The following is a 17,369-nucleotide window of genomic DNA, read 5'->3' on the forward strand; positions in this document are numbered from 1 at the left end:
ATAATACATTTTATAATAATATATGTTATTATATTTCATGTAATACATAAGAAAGAGAGAGGACATTTTTGGCAGAGGGAGGGAAAAGAGGTCCGACGTCTTCCCACACCCAACTAGGACTGGCGGCTTCGCGCGGCGCCGCGGAATCAGAGAGCGAAGTGACAGGCACCCCCGCCAACCAATCGGCTGCTAATTTTAACTTTCCACGGGCTTAAAAGGCCCTTATGTAACCCAAGCGCCCGCCCGGCTGCAAAGGCCTTGTGACCGCGCGCGGCCCCGCGAGCCTGTCGACGGCCTTGCGCGAGCTCGGCAAATCACGTGCCTTGGGGAGGCGGGGGTGGGAGGAAGAGGATGGGCGGGGTGAGGCGTCCGCGAAGGAGAAGGGGCGCGTCAAGAGGGGGGGAGGGAAGCGCGTGGCGAGCGCTCCGCTGACTGGCTGAGAGCTGGGGGCCGCTCGGGGCCGATTGGTCCGGCCTACGAGAGGGGCGGGGAAAGAGGCGGGGCCCAGGAGTTGACAAGCCGCCGGGAGGGAGTGGAGGAAGGGTTGGGATGGGGTTCGTGAGGGAGACCTAAGCGGCGGCGGCGGCGGAGGGTCGACTATGGCGCGGAGCGGCCGGGCCGTTGGGAAGGCGCTCGCCGCGCGGCTGGCCTTGACTCCGCGGAGAGCCGCTCTCAGGTATGAAAGGCGGGGTCGTCAGAAGCTCCGCCCACCGCTCTCTGAGAGGGGGAAGAAATAGTTCCCTCAGACCCAGAAAAGGCCGGCTGTGGGGGGGCGAGGGGTGCGGGGAGCTTCACCCTTCGCAGCCCGGCGTCTCCGGGGAGCTTTTTCAGACAGGCGAGGGAGGTCACCTCACCCCACCCCCGGCTCTGAGAGTGGCTCCCTGCCTTTGGTTTCCCCTTTCCCCGCCTCTTCTTCCCTCAGCGTGACAGGCAGAAGTTCAACAGGTGGCGTTCGCGCTTGCTTTCACGCTCTGTGCTGTGGGGAGGAGTGGAAAGGGGCCAAGGCTTGGGCACCTGGAGAATTGGGTTCGCCCCCACCCACTCCTCCTCCACCTCCTCCTCCTGTTGTTGTTGTTTAGTCGTGTCCGACTCTTTGTGACCCCATGGACCAGAGCAGGCCAGGCCCTCCTGTCTTTCACTGCCTCCCGCAGTTTGATCAAACTCATGCTTTCGAGAACACCATCCAACCATCTCGTCCTCTGTTGTCCCTTCTCCTTGTGCCCTCCATCTTTCCCAACATCAGGGTCTTTTCCAGGGAGTCTTCTCTTCTCATGAGGTGGCCAAAGTATTGGAGCCTCAGCTTCAGGATCTGTCCTTTCTGTGAGCACTCAGGGCTGATTTCCTTCAAACTGGATAGGGTTGATCTTCTTGCAGTCCATGGGACTCTCAAGAGTCTCCTCCAGCACCATAATTCAAAACCATCAATTCTTCAGCAATCAGCCTTCTTTATGGTTCAGCTGTCACTTCCATACATCACTACTGGGAAGACCATAGCTTTAACTATACGGACCTTTGTTGGCAAGGTGATGTCTCTGCTTTTTCAGATGCTGTCTAATTTGGTCCTCTGCCATGGAAGAGAAAGTACAGGAGAAAGCTGGCCGCAAGAAAACAAAACGAAACAAAAAGCCCAGAGAAACAAGATGAGTTGTAGGGAGTCGCCTTTAATTTGCTCAGCGAAATGAAGGGAGCAAAGTAGAAATATTTCACTTTAAAAGAGCCCCCCCACTAAACATCTATATATTATATGGAATTAAATGTGCATTGTTGTTGTAACTACTCATATTAAGGGGCAGGGGGATGTAATAGTGAAATACTTTCACTATAAGACTCTCCTGTCTACCCGTCTGGAGTTCATTAACATTAGTAGACAATTCTCAGAAGCGCTTTGCCTGTTATGCTTGTCTGGAGTGTTTCTGCAGCATCTTGTTTGCAAAACGTTGCTGACTACAAAAAAACCGTGCAAGAAAAGGACATGTTGTCCTATGGCTTTTATTTACAGTACAGTCCTATGGAAGTAAGTCCCATTGAGCTTGAGAAGACTTACCCCAGGGTAAGCAAATACAGGATTGCAGCCTCCCATCATTAATGTTTTTCTTCGACTTCCCCATTAGTATCCAAAGCCACTAACAAAAAACATTGTTGTGTAAAGAAACAATACAATGCATGCACTGTAAACTGAGCCCTTTTGCCTTTCAGAGGTGAAAGGATAGTTTTTCCTCCTGCAAAGACCCTTTGCGCTTTGGTACCTGTTGTCTGAGCTTGGATGGTGAACATCAGAGATTGTTCATCGTCTTAGCACATTTTTACTCACTTTCGCCTGCCTTTATTCCTTTCCTACTCCCAGACTCCGCAAAGAACCTAATGCCTTTGCACTGCTATGAGCTTCCATGTGCTGCATGATTGTACAGCCCTTGGCCCTTTCCACCCTTTGGATGTTCCAAATCCCTGGGTTTTTTGGAAAGGGTAAAATGTAACTACTGATATTGAGACCCTGCCCCTGTTTCTACGCCCCACATACAGATATTCAACTTGGAAAATAGATTCTTGATGTCTTTATAATAGAACCAGTGATGTAGGTTGGTTTTTTTGGTTGTTGTTGTTTGAGAATTGTATTCTGAAAATTAGAGTAACTTTTCCTATGAAAATTTTCTGATGCAAAGCACCCTATGCAAAGCAAAATAAAAAATGTCCTTCTAGTAGCACCTTAGAGACCAACTAAGTTTGTTATTGGTATGAGCTTTTGTGTGCATGCACACTTCTTCAGATACCACACGAAAGCTCATACCAATAACAAACTTAGTTGGTCTCTAAGGTGCTACTGGAAGGAAAATTTTTATTTTGTTTTGACTACAGCAGACCAACACGGCTACCTACCTGTAACACTCTATGCAAATTAGGGTAAAGTTGCATTGAATTATATGCATCAGAAAATTTTCTGATGCCCTTGAGTGATCTAATTTAGCATGTTTGTTGTACTTAGTAAAGAAAGTTAAAAACCCTGCAGCTACTAAAATTGCCTAATAATTACTTGTAACTAGCATCCATTTATTGTTGCTAACAAAATGATGAAATATTCCCCCCCACTGGAAAATTACCCACCCTGCATCACTAGCCAGACCCCCCCAATTAATCATTGCATCTGTCAATTAATATCTGTCAATTAATTGTTGTATCTTCTAACTTGGTGTTGTTCAACCTTGGGGTTCCCAGGTGTTGTTGGACTACAACTCCGAGCATTCCTGATTGGGCATGTTGAGATTTGGAGTCTAGTAACATCGGGTTGATACTGACAATCTCTCTAGCCGCAAGGTTTTTATTCTATGGTCTGCTGATTAAATGGAAAATACTTTGAAAGAATGTTCCTGTTGCTACAGTAAACACAGGGGCGAAACTAAACTTTATTTCACCTGGGTTAAAGACCCAGTTTGGCACTCCCACACACGTGCATTTGCGTACCCACACAGGTTGGGAGTCCTCTGGAGGCTTCACCCAGGGCAAAACCCTCAGCTATCCCCCCTGTAGTTATGGCATTGCTTAACATACATATTTAAGAAGTTAAAATTAGTTGCCCTTCAAAAAATGTTATATAACTACAACAGTCTGTATAGTGGTGCTTTGTAAATTGATATTTTTTTGAGGTATTAAAGCCTTTGCATTTGAACTTTACTCTTCACTTTGTCTTGAATAGCTGATTTATGAAAATCTAGAGTCACCACATCAGTGTTGCCCACAAAAAGTATGCCTTTGAAATTGTACGCAAGCAGTATGCGAGCTATTGTCTCTAAGGTTCCCTTGCAGTGCTTGTCTCCCATTTCTATTCATTTTGGTGCATGCAATACTTGTCTTTGTTCAGAGACCCAAGGCAGAAGAATAAAAACCAGCACTTTGAAACATAGATAATTTGAGTTCTGTGATTCATAAATTACCTTTTTGATCAAGGAGATCAGCTGGGAAAGGTCAAATTCATTTCTAACTTCTCATCCTTGTGCCTGTTCAATTCTAATGTTGTAATTCTAATCTAGTTTTATAGATGAAGCTATACATTTGAGGTTTTGATGAGTACATACAGTACTGTGAAAAGCTTCACAGCTTTCCCTTGATACATAGAGGATTCCCAGCCACTAAGCTAAATTACCCAAAAAAAACAACATACACACTTTGAAATCTCAACTCGTAACTTTACATTGATCTTCTAATGAAGGATGGTATAGAAATTTGATAAATAATAAAAGAGTAGGGGTGAGGGACCTCTGGTCTGCAGACCAAGCTTTGTCTGTCAGGGATCCCAGTTTGACCCATAAGGCTGTTTTCCCCCAACCACATCCACTTACCCCACACCTGACATCATAAGTGACATAATGTAAACCTCTGAGAGCTCAAAGTGATCTCTCAGTTGTTCTTTATTTGCAGTTCCTTGCTCTAAGTGGCGAAAGCTGTTTCCATTGAAACCAGTGCTAAAGCCTAATGTTCTGATTAATTTTGCATCCAGTGTTGTTTCCCAAAGAATATTGTTAGCAGTTAAGTGAAAGATCAAAGATCTGGGCAGAGTTTGCTAGATCAAAATGAAAAAGAAAAACCCTGCACACAATAGAAGCTTCAGTGTTTAGTTTGCAAGTTAAAATAATTGGTCCTGCTAAAGAAAGTGGTTATTTTGCCATCAAGCTAAGTAGAAGATTTCTTAATTGAAATCCCAACATAAAAAGAGTTATTAGCACATGCTTGAGTGCATATATTAAAATATCTGCACTAATTTTTTTTGTTCTGGACAAAACACTGAGGGATTTTGAGATCAGAAAAAGGCGTCCTACTTTTCCTGATTTTCTCAGAAGCTTGTATGACTGTAAGTTAAAACAAATTTATGATACAACAGTTATCAGCTATGATAGCTAACACAAACCACTGTGTTTAGAGAGGGAATATGAATTCTGGATACTGAAGGACCACTATACAAAATGGTCATCACTATTGTATCTTGCTTCTGGACTTCCAGAGCGTATATGGCAATACTAAATTATGCAAGAAAATTATTTAAGTGACTGCCTTTCAGGGTCTTTCACATATATTACCAGCACTATTACTTTGGGGGTAAGAATTTAGATGTCTAGGGGGGGCCTTCATTTATGGAGAAATGTTGATATTTCAAGCAGTATTGACATTAGTGTGGAATTGCTTTTGCCACCATGGTTAAGTTTTGAAAATCTAGATCCTTTCATTCAAAGCCAGCAACATTTGTACCAGTGCAGATCTGTGGCATGTGGGACCCTCAGGGGTAGGGAGAAATTTCCCCTGACCATTACGAGCAAGTTTGTCACAGAAGATGTTAGAAGACCCCTATGCAAGATTGCTCTTCTCGGTGTGCTAAGAGGGGTGAGAAAACATTTTGGTACAGAGGGGCATGTGATTATTACTTCTAGCTTGAACAACCCCTGCCTGTGCAAGAACAAGAATTACTGTTTTCAAGGATGTGTGGTTCAAGCTCATTTTACTGTTTTTATAGCAGAAAGGGACAAAGTATTAGAGATGCTATAGGGCAGTTCAAACAGATGAGCATAGTGTAACGTGGCCTCAGACTGACTTGGAGCCAAGTTTTAAGGGGTGGATGGCCTTTGTATTGTACTGTTGCCAGGTTCTTTCTCATGACTGAGATATATTTAGGTTGTCCTAAAAAGTTAGCCTAATCCTGAACAGCTTGCAAGCTATGATCGTCCTTGTGTTACATTTTGATTTAATGAGCAAGATCCAACTGCGACGTCCTACTTGCGCAACAGCCTTCTACTTGCCAAATGGGACTTGCCCTTCCTCTTCTCCCCGTAAGCCTTCAACTCCCCAATCAGCTCCAGAAATCCTGGAGAACCCTCTGGAGCAGATTGGAGGGCTTCAGGGAAAGGAGATGGGGCAGCCCTCTGCCTTGATGCTGGATCTTCCACATTATTATTTAGATAAATGATAAATTACTTTGTTAAGCATGGGCTAATTCTAATAAATTTAAATCATTGCAGGCATTTGACTTCTTGGGAAATTTTGTTGAGCAAGGCCCCTCTGCTTCAAGTACCTGGAACACACTGTGTTTTTTCAAGAAGAACTTTCTTCAACTTTACTTCACCATTAGGGAACAAAAGGAAAGAATATTCAGAAAGAAGAATTATAGGGTTTGTATACAAATAAGTAGAATTACAGTTGTATATGAATTCATGGTGTTGATTTGCATGACCAAATTTTGATCAATGTTTCAACTTCTATTGGTTTTGCCCAAGATGTGTTTACTTAAAATTGATTCAAGTCTTATTTATTTGTGAATTACTTCATTCTCAGTCTTTGAAGAATTCACGTTTCACAGATAGTCACATTATGAGGCAAACATGGGACTCCCATCTCTCTCTTTGCTGCATAATTTTTTGTATGAGGATGCTGCATAATTTTTTGCATGGGGATGGGGATCTTCACTGAGATCATGTTGTCTAATTTAAAAGCAAATATATTGTACAGTGCAGTTTAGAAAGTACATGGTGTGCTTAAATTAGGTGCACCGTATAGTGTCATATTGTCACGCCAGTACACATGTCAACTTTTTTTACTAATTTGGAAGGCAAGGGTATTTAACAAATTTGATGAAGCTATTATGTTTTGCGCCCGTGCTAGGGTTTTTCTGGCTCATCATCCCCTTGTATCCATGGAAACCTGCTCTTCAGAATGGGGTTTTTTTGGGAACAGCACAGAATACAGGTTTGGAGGGCTGCAGAGAGAGAATATAATTGTCCAACTGGAAGTTGTTTTCTCCGTGTGCAAAGTATCTTTTGGATCCAAACCACAGAATGGCTCTTTGCCTTAAGTTATAAAAACTGTTACACTGTTTAGAAACAGTTAAGCAGTATTCATGTTTACAGTGAAAGGATTCCCATACATAAGTAGGTTACCGTAGTTAAGTTGCTGAAGCGTGTATTTCTGTGTTAATAATTTGCAGAGCTGTACTGGCAATATTAATTTTGGTAGAAATTGCTATGCTGTTACAATGTGGCTTGAAGTGTAAAAATAAATCCCTTGAGTCAAATAACACCACAGAGTGAAGGAGACTCTTACGGACGTTTACATGGAAGTAATTAAGCTTCACTGAATACAGTGGAGTTTCTTCTGAGTACATTCATAGGATTGTGCTGTAAAACAGGTTTGAGCCTCATTTAACTCCTATGGAAATGAATGGAAAAGTGAAAATACCAAACACTTAAGGTAACCGTGGTCCACTGTATGCTCAGAAATTTCTCAAAGTAGGATAGGGAAAGCCTTAGCGTTTTGCTTTTATCATAAAATAAACTTTAGTTGGGTCAAGAAAACTGGAGTAGTTTTTTGTTTTTTTTAAGTGTGTGTACCAAAACTTTATATATATAAATGTTAAAAGGCTACAGGAGCTAGTGGGACCCCAAAGAAAAATGTTACCTGCCCTTCCTACAAGGTGCTCAGGTTAGCACACATATTTCTTCATCCTCCATTCATTTTTATCTTCCCAGCTGCCCTGTGAGGTAGGCTCATGTGTGTGTGTGTAAGAGATACATTTTATGACTGAAGAGCTCAAGCATAGGAAACAGTGGCGTAGCGTGGGGGGTGCAGGGGGGCCGGCCGCACCGGGTGCAACATCTGGGGGTTAGGGTTAGGGGGTGCAAATCCACGGGTTAGGGGGCACAAACTACTTGCCTTTTCCCGGGTGCTGACAACCCACGCTATGCCACTGATAGGAAAGCACAAAAATGATGCATGACTTGGTCATTTGAATACTGCTTGTGATACTAAGTTCCGCTTTTCTTGTTGTCAGGTATTCTATGCAAGAAATGTATGATGTGGTAGCAGTTGTAAGTGAATACAAGAACTTTGTGCCATGGTGCAAAAAGTCAGATGTGTTATCCAAGCGCTCAGGATATTGCAAGGCACACTTAGAAGTTGGATTTCCTCCTGTGATGGAGAAATACACTTCGGTTTGTACGCTAGTGAGACCTCATTTGGTTAAGGTAATGATTTTTTTTAAGCACCTTGTGTTGTATAATTGCTTGCAGCTTTCCTGCCATTCTATTATATGTAGACAGATGTGCTTGTTCAATACAGAATTAACATACTCCAGAAATTGCTACCTCCCCACCCAGTTTTTGTTTTAAGGTATGGGTTCTGTATACAGAACAGAAGTGCAATAAATAATGCACTTATTTTGCATTAATGCATTATTTTGTTTTTATATCTGCTGAAAAGAAATCTGAAGCTAGTAAGCTGAACGTACATTGCCAGTTTTCTCTAGTATAAGACATACTTGTAGAGATTCTTCAAAAACTTGCAGCAGCTCCCTTCAGTTTCATTGGGTTGGATCCTATTTGTCTTTTCTGTGAACAGCACTTGAATCCAACAGAGGCTCCTCTTCTTTGCTTATTTTTCAGCGCAGATGGCATTGTTAAGAACTTTTTAAGTGGAGATGCTAGAGTTTGAATGTGGGACCCCCACTGATCCATGGTCTCTACCCATACCTTTGAGACTTTTACTTTCCCCTCCTGCTTCTCCGGGTTTAAAAAGGAAGCACTCTTTCTAACATTATGAAATAACAAATGAGAGATTATGGATTTTATTCTGGTCTTGTAGTTCTAGTTTATGTGGAAGCCGAAATAAGTTGAACATCTAGGTCTGAGGGTTTTGAATCCAATACAAAAGTGTTAAAATGGTTAACCTTTCTCCTAGGCATCATGCACAGATGGAAAACTATTTAACCATCTGGAAACAGTGTGGCGCTTCAGTCCAGGAATCCCTGGCTATCCAAGAACGTGTACCTTGGATTTTTCAGTAAGTATGAGAATAAGCCTTCCAAGCTCTTCAGACTACCGAAATATACCTTTAAAGCCATAACAAGCTGTGCTTGCATGTCACACTAAACTATAGTTTAAGGCAGGGACAGCCAGCATGTTGCACAGTAGATGTTGTTGGACTACAACTCCCATTAACCCAGCCAGCCTCGCTGATGGTGAGGGATGAAGGAGTTGTAGTCAGACAACAGCTGCCGGGCACCATGTTGACTACCCCTGGTTTAGTAAGGTGTGGAAGAGCAGGAATGAGATGCAATGAACCTCAGATTTGTGCACTTCCTTCTTCTCCCTGCTGCATGATTGTGTGGGGTTTAGAAGCTTTTGCTTAACTGCCGTTTGTTAAGTCACCCAAATCAACAAACTCTGGTTAACACTGACTGTGATTTGACATTAGCTTTTTCAGAACTAACCATGGTTGTTGAAGCTTGGCTTGTTTAAACTAACCATAGTTAGGACCTGACCCGGAACTATAGTTAGATGACGTGATAAGCCAGGGATATTGCTAGGGAGTTAAAAAGACTGGGGCCCAAGCCCATGACACAAATTTGCTTGATAATTTGTGTGATAATTTCTGTGTAAAGAAACAAATTTAGATGGCATACATTAGTACAGCTAGGCGATTTTTGTCAACCTAGTTTATGTAAATCATAGCCCCATCTTGATTACTCAGGAATACAGATTTTGTTTGGGAAACATATAATACAGTGGCACCTTGGTTCTCAAACTTAATCCGTTCTGGAAGTCCGTTCCAAAACCAAAGTGTTCCAAAACCAAGGCATGCTTTCCCATAGAAAGTAATGCAAAATGGATTAATCCATTCCAGACTTTTAATAACCCCTAAAGCAGCAATTTTACTATCTAACGAGACAATTGATCCATAAAATGAAAGCAATAATCAATGTACTGTATTATAAAATAAGACAATTTCCCCTGTACCTTCACTGATAATAGTCATTGTTTGGATGGGGGGCTTTTATCCATTCTGCAGTCACATAATCAATAAACCTGTAGCTGAACTGGGTTCCACAGAGTCACAAAAACAAATTAACTGAAAAAGCCTCAAAAACAAAAACGCAAAATAAATAGCAAAAACAAAAATGCCAAACTTAATCCGTTCCAAAAGTCCATTTGACTTCCAAAATGTTCGAAAACTAAAGCACAACTTCTGATTGGTTCAGGCGCCCCAGAAACAATAGCCGACAGCTGCATCAGGCGTTCGGCTTCCGAAAAACGTTCGAAAACTGGAACACTTCCGGGTTTTCAGAGTTTGAGTACCAAGGTGTTTGAAAACCAAGGTACCATTGTATATTTTTTAAAAGAAAAGTAGCAATACGTACATGCCTAGTCAGCTGTCTCCCAACGATAGAGTGTTTTAAAAAATAAGAGAGGATGATGCAGTGACCACTGTCACGGGGCCTGTTTGCCCCTATCCCCCATTTTCTCCTGTTCTGTGGTGTTCATTTTGGAGAGGCTGGACCTCTAAGTGCAGCTCTAGTACCACTTCTGTTCCTGTGTGCTGCAGCATGTCCCCAGTTGCCCTGTAAGCCAAAAAGATTTTTCTATAAAGTTGCGAATGGGGAAGCGATTTGAGGCCCAGTACAAAAGACGCGGGTGGCGCTGTGGGTTAAACCACAGAGCCTAGGGCTTGCCGATCAAAAGGTCGGCAGTTCGAATCCCTGCTATGGGGTGAGCTCCCATTGTTCAGTCCCTGCTCCTGCCCACCTAGCAGTTTGAAAGCACGTCAAAGTGCAAGTAGATAAATAGGTACTGCTCCGGCGGGAAGGTAAACGGCGTTTGCATGCGCTGCTCTGGTTCGCCAGAAGCGGCTCAGTCATGCTGGCCACATGACCTGGAAGCTGTACACCAGCTCCCTCGGCCAATAAATTGAGATGAGTGCCACAAGCTCAGAGTCATCCGCGACTGGACCTAATGGTCAGGGGTCTCTTTACCTTTTTACAAAAGACCTGGGGTTCTGGCTTTCAAGGTCACCCCTTATTACCTGTGTGCCACAATGTGGTTAATCAAAGGAGAAGTGAAAGCTTCCAAACTCCATGGGAGGAGGGGAGCACAAGCCTGATACTTGCAGTTTAGTACAATGTGCAAATGTCGTCAGTGTGTTGCTCCCAACTGTGTTTATTTTAATTAAAGAAACCAAAAACGACCTGAATTCTAAACATGCTTTTTAAACGTGTATATATAAACATAAATTATTATAAACTTTAAAGTTTTCTTTCTGCTAGGGGTGGCATGTGAAATATCTTCACTTCAAATGTGTTTATCTTCATATTATGAAAGAATGCTGATTTCTAAATAGCTTTGAATACACTTGGGGTACTGGAAAACTCTTAATCGCGCTTTCCTTCATGAAGCAATTCAACACCATTGTTTGTGTTGTTTCTAGCTTATCATTCAAACTTAGTTTGTTTTTCAATTATTATTTTTTCAGAAGAAAGATGGATTCTCATTTGTTACTACTAATTTCGGGCACACCAAAGAGCTTGCAGATTTTTCCTCTTTCAACAGCAGATCTTTCATGCCTCCTTCCACTATGTTTCTGAAAGTCCCTTTAGTTTCCAAATGGTATGTCATGTAGTAAGAGGAAGAGGGCTGACTGCTGTAAGTCCCTTGGACTTGTAGAACCAACCCTGCCCATATATTGTTCATTCTAAGGAAAAGTGCAAGAAAGCATGTGTCAGATAGCACTGACGAAAGTTAGTCCCAAGAACCTACTCCTATGGTTCATGGGTGTAGAGTTTTCTTATGGTTCGGAGGGAGCCTTGGGGCTCTTATAGAGGGTGTGATCCAGCATCACACCAGAGAGCATGATGGGATTGTCCTCCCTCCCTCCTGCAGTCCCACCCCAACTCAGTTTTCTCCAGAAGATCCCTCCAACCTTCAGGAGCAGATTTGGGGTGGGTGCAAGTGGCTTCAGAGGGGGAGAATGTTCATTATTTTTGTTCAATTGAAAATCGGTTCAATCAGTCGTTTTATTTGTATGTACGCTCCCTTTCAGAAATTAAAACCATGCTCAAGGCGGCTTGCAACATATACCGTATTTTTCACCCTATAGGATGCACTTTTTCCCCTCCAAAAATGAAGGGGAAATGTGTGTGCGTCCTATGGGGCAAATGCAGGCTTCAGGAATCTATCTGCAAGCCTGTGGAGCTCGGCGGGAACTCCCGCGGGCTCCGAAGGCTTGCGGATAGCTGCCTGCAGCCCAAAGCCTGGCGAGCGCAGCACTGTGCACTCCAGGCTTAGGGGAGCTATCCGCAAGCCTGCGGAGCCCGTGGGAGTTCCCGCCGGGCGCCACAGGCTTGCGGATAGCTGCCCTAAGCCCGGGATGTGCGGTGGGCTACAGCGCTGCGCTCCCCGGGCTTCGGATAGCAGCAAGCTCCGGGAGCGATGGCGAGGTTGAGCGATGGAGAGGTTGAGCCATCGTTCCCGGACCTGTTCTGGGGGCTGGGGTCAGGGGAATCCCGATTTTCCCCCACCCCCAGCCTGGCAAGCTCGGGGGGGAAAATAATTTTATTTTTCTTTATCCCCACCCCCAAATAAGTGCACCCTATGGGCCGGTGCGCCCTATAGGGCGAAAAATACAGTAAAAAATTGCATGATTACAAACATAACAAAAGTAGTCATAAACAATAAATAAATTTATCAAGAAGTACACAACCAAATTGAACCGTTTCCTCATAAATCATAAATTTAACAGCAATAAGAGCAACAAACCACGCCCTAAACAAATTTCCTAAACAATACCCCTGCCCAGGGGCCAGGAAACTTTGTCAGCAGGGGGCCAGTCCACTGTCCCTCAGACCTTATCGGGGGTCGGATTATATATATTTTTTAAATATGAACAAATTCCATTGCCCCACAAATAACCCAGAGATGCATTTTAAATAAGAGCACACGTTCTACTCATGTAAAAACACGCTATTCCCAGACCATCTGCGGGCCGGATTTAGAAAGCGATTGGGCCGGATCCAGCCCCCGGGCCTTCGTTTGCCTACCCATGCCCCAGCCCAAGAGTCTGTTTAGCAGCCTCAGCTCTTTTAGGTGGAGTCAGTCAGGGCTCGCCGTCCCAGGTCAGGTGGAAAAAGGCCTCAAGGCAGGAAGCAGGTCTTCTAGGACTTGTGGCCAAGAGAATACCAAGGTTGGCTGTCACTCAGTGAAATGACAGGCTTTTCCTCATATCCTGATGTTGCTGCCTTGAATGTTGTTGTTATTACCCCACCCATCTGGCTGGGTTGCAATGAAATTGTCCAGACTGGTCACACTGGTATCTAACCTAGTAGGACTATTGTAAATTTTATATCACAGGCCTCATAATAAATAAACCTAAGTAGTATATTTTTCATGGATTTCTTCCTGGAGTCTATAAACCTATTAATAAACCATTACACTTTTACATGAACAGTCCAAAAGTTCTGCTAACACCTGCCATTAACTCCCTAGCTTCCTTTTTTTTGTTCCTCTTTTTAAAAAGGAGCACAGCTTGCATGATGAGATCATTTCTGCAACTTGAGAATTTGTTTAATTTCTTTTTAGCTACATTGGTTTGAGAATTGCCATGCAAGTTCAAACTAGTGAAAACCAAACTGTTGCAAACAGTTCATTTATCCAGGGGCTGTTTTTGAGTTCTTCCACATTTTAAATCTAATCACCTAGTGCAACCCCCTGGAACGCAGGAATCTTTGGCCCAATGTGGGGCTGGAATCCACAACCCTGAGATTAAGAGTCTCATGTTATCCCTTCACTTTGGGTATTCTGACTTTTTGTCAAAGTTTAATAAGAATTAATGTGCGTATGCACGCTCAGTCACACTTTCTTTCCAATTCTGGTGCTTCTGAAAGTCTGTAACTGCTGTTTGCAACATTTAAAACAACAGCAACAGCCTTATTTTTACAAACCATCTTCAAACCTTGCCAGGAAGGAAGTGAAGCAGGTGGCTATTCTATAGCACGTCCCGATCCTTCATACTTTCTGCAAATTAGTTGAACCTTCTTAATAAACTGGGTGGACAGTGTATTTTTTGTTGTGTTCAGTTAGCACTTGCACAAACTGCTCTTGGCTCAGATAAATTTAGGATGAAATTGAATGTTACATTGGCAACCCCATCTTTCCTTGTCTGCCTGTAACACTAATGTAAAGACTGAGAGTGGTTGCAGCTGCAAATAGGTGATCAGAAGCAGGGTCCTCAATTCTAATCCTGCCCTGCTGATAGTCCCCCACCCCCCAAAAAGTGTGTGTTCCAGCTAGGCTCTGCACTTAAGAAAAACTGCTGTGAAGAATCAGCATGGGAAGGGTTTTTTAAAACCCTCTTATCAGTGCCCCTGACCCGCTCCACCCAATTATCTCAGCACACAAACTTGTGCTTGCTGTGATAATTCTAGTTCTGCCTTCACATACGTACATGATTGCATAGAATTGCAGATTTGGCTGCAAACCTTTTGAGTGGTTCTACCAGAATAAATCCCAAGCAGTTTTTTAGACATTGCTACCATAGTCTGGTATGAAGAGGGAAATATTCAATGATTCTAGTCATCATATTCCTTGCTCTGCTGAATTTCCACAGCAACCCACCACAACCAGCAGAATAAGGGAGGGATTTCTAGCCAAAAGCTTTCCAATTAACTCCCCCCCCCGCCCATTTTTGGGATTCCACTTTTTAAATATTTTATTTGCTATAGTTTAGGATTATGCCCAAATACAGTAACTGAACCTCTTGAAAGCTTACTAATTAATGTTTCGTTGTTTTCAATTTGATTTTGTAATGACTGACTGAAGTGAGGCAGTAGATAACAGCAGACTCTGTTGAAGACAAATATGACTATATATATCTGCATGGGAATGGGATCAATCCTGCCCATTCCACCTAATTGCTCACATGGTGGATATCCTTTTGGAATTGGCCTCCTTAGAGATCTGATCTTAATTGTCATTAATTATAAATAGTAATGATCTAATGGATCTGGCCAAACCCATAGGGCTATGTAGAGCCCAATTTCAGATCTCCACGATCCCTTTTCCAATCTGTTACATCTGCACAGGTTTGTGAGGTGCATACCCTGTACTCAGAGCAGCTTATGAACAGCTTGATTTTATTTATTAAGCCACACAGATTAAAACCAAGAGGAAAAGGTATAATTCAAAGCATCCCACCCACTTCTAAAAGGCCAGATATCTAAAGGCCAAAGGCCTGATTACAGCGGAACATTTTGCCTGGTGCCTAAAGACCCCCTGAACCTCTCACTTCTTTAAGAGTCATGTCCTTAATAGGCATGCATTCTCAGTAACTTCATGCATATCCTTAATGTGTAGTTTTGGTTGCAACCACGTGTTGTAACATGACAGTGGCAGCAGTGGCGTAGTGTGGGGGGTGCAGGGGGGGGGACGGCCGCAACATCTGGGGGTTAGGGGGCGCAAATTACTTGCCTTGCCCTGGGTGCTGACAACCCACGCTACGCCACTGAGTGTCAGTAGTGGAATTACTTTTGTTTCATTTATTGAAAAAGTGACTGGTTTAATTCCTGTATCGGCAGAAACGTGGTGCGCAGCAGTTTTGTTTTCTTGTCAGATCTTAAAATTTCAGCCTATATAAATTCTTTTATTGGTGAAATTCAGCTCTTAAGTGGTGACGCTTATGCAAGTAAAACACCATCCACAAAAAGGTATTAGGAGACCTGAGGGTAACTCAGAAGACTGCCCAAATACAGAAAATCAAACAAAAAGAGAAACTTACTCCACACTGAAGTGTTTTGTGTTTACATTGGTATGTGGCTGTTGGCACCTAAATTCAATATGCACAGAAAAGGTAAGTGGAAGGCAAAATGCAAAGAGCTACAGCTAAAACCTTTTTCTGTACAAGGGGGTTTCATTAGCTGCAAGTTGAGGGAGGCTATCATGATAAGATGCAGCCAAGAGGAAAATACCCAGAGGAACTTAGTATGGTTCCATAATTGCCTTGAATATATCCACAAAGTTCTTTGGTCCTTTGATGAAATGGATGCAGGAAAGAATGGGCCTAGCCATCTTTTTGTGAGTGACTGACACAACTTACCTTTGTTTTAACAGATTTCTTTTGAGTTTCGTTCCCTTCTACATTCTCAGCTTGCCACACTGTTCTTCGATGAAGTCGTTAAGCAGATGGTTGCAGCATTTGAAAGAAGAGCATCCAAGTTGTACGGTCCAGAAACAATCATACCTCGAGAGCTAATGCTTCACGAAGTGCATCACACATAAAAGGGGGGAAGTAGTGTTAAACTACTTGGACATCGTGTTTTTACGTGAAGTGTTCTCCCATGCGGGCTGCTAGTTACATGGGAATTTGAAAATTATGTATACTACTACTGTACAACACAGGCCTGTAAGATGCAGATGTATATAATATAAAGCTTCAATCAAGTGCAATTATAAGGTGCTGATAAAGAGTGGCAGCTATAAACTACACCAAAATTGCCTTCTTCCTCTTGCCAGTTTTTATGAAACTCAGCACTGTCTACTGCCTAATGTTTTGCAGTGTTTCTAATATTTACTATTGGAATCAAGTTTTAAGTTATTAGTCCTTCAAATGCATATTTAAGTTATTTTTGCTATTCAGGAAAAGCTTTAAATTAGCACATATAATTCTGAGAACAAATTTCCCAGTATGTGTAACTATACTTGGTAGGGAATGTTTAGTGTGTAAGTGGAATGAATATATAAAGGGCTCTTTTAATCAATAAACATGTATGACATTGTCAAGTGCTTTCACAAGATTCTAGCAGGTAAATCTGTAAGGAGTCATGAATTCAAACTTTAAAGTGACTTGAGTTTCACAGATCTGTTTGTATATTACAGTACAACTTTGCTAGGATAAAAACATACTATTCCCTTTGTCTAGACTAAAGCAAATTTTTGGGCAATTCTCTCTACAGCTAGCACTGAATTTTGCCATTTTCCAAAGCTGTATAACTGGCTGTGCAGCTAAATGTATCCTTTTCAACTGATTCCTAAAACGGCTTCAAGATTACTACATTTAACTAGGAAGAGTCTTTAAAGTTTAGGCATCACAATCAAGAGAAGCTGTGGCATTTTATCCTGAGTGATGCTTGGGTTGCACAATTTTAAAGTAATAAAGCGAAGAATGTAGCTGCCTAAACTTTAATAGCTCTTAATCTTGAGCAAGAACAAGGAGTACAACCTTGGGCCCTCCAAATTTGAGCAAAATCAGCAAAAATTAATACAGCTGATGGCAAAGGAACTATTTAGGCTAACCTTTCTCCCATTCCTAGAAAAAAATGGGTTAAGAAATGTTTTCAGGCTCACATACCCGATACAAAACAGGATTGAGTTGTGAATAAGTGAATACATTTCATACTTTTTTGAGCAATCTTTTATTACATAAAGTTGTCACATAATTGTATATTTGTCTTTGTACACAATTTTTATTCAGTCTTGCACACAATGGCTTCTGCATGTCCTAGTGATAGCAAGCACCAATAAAAGTCTGATTTTAACAGAACTGCAAGTGCTTGAACTGTTTAGAGCACAGCATTA

At 42.3% G+C, this 17,369-nt stretch overlaps 1 protein-coding gene across 2 annotated transcripts; it reads left to right on the forward strand.

Annotated features, from left to right (window-relative positions):
- The first annotated feature begins 397 nt into the window (after nt 1-397).
- On the forward strand, nt 398-17,334 carry COQ10B (coenzyme Q10B). Of its 2 annotated transcripts, XR_014558346.1 has the most exons (8): nt 516-676; nt 6,000-6,149; nt 7,805-7,997; nt 8,710-10,442; nt 10,794-11,883; nt 12,431-14,371; nt 14,433-15,193; nt 15,312-17,334. XR_014558346.1 is itself a non-coding variant. In XM_083714784.1 (5 exons), the coding sequence occupies exons 1-5, from the start codon at nt 600-602 to the stop codon at nt 16,071-16,073; spliced, it is 690 nt and encodes a 229-aa protein (XP_083570910.1). In that variant the 5' UTR covers nt 398-599; the 3' UTR covers nt 16,074-17,334. The 2 variants fall into 2 exon arrangements, 1 of the variants encoding a protein (XP_083570910.1); XM_083714784.1 differs by lacking the exons at nt 10,794-11,883; nt 12,431-14,371; nt 14,433-15,193 and having other exon boundaries at nt 398-676; nt 8,710-8,811; nt 15,906-17,334.
- Nucleotides 17,335-17,369: the final 35 nt, after the last annotated feature.

This window comes from Podarcis gaigeae (genome assembly GCF_964106915.1).
Source record: "Podarcis gaigeae genome assembly, chromosome: 1".
Classification (NCBI taxonomy): Eukaryota; Metazoa; Chordata; class Lepidosauria; order Squamata; family Lacertidae; genus Podarcis; species Podarcis gaigeae.

Bases quoted from the DNA above. Each gene is read 5' to 3' on its own strand.
- COQ10B (XM_083714784.1), top strand. From the start codon at position 600: ATGGCGCGGAGCGGCCGGGCCGTTGGGAAGGCGCTCGCCGCGCGGCTG. The intron at 677-5,999 runs GTATGAAAGGCG...AAATCATTGCAG, and splicing joins CCGCGGAGAGCCGCTCTCAG to GCATTTGACTTCTTGGGAAA. The intron at 7,998-8,709 runs GTAATGATTTTT...CCTTTCTCCTAG, and splicing joins TGAGACCTCATTTGGTTAAG to GCATCATGCACAGATGGAAA.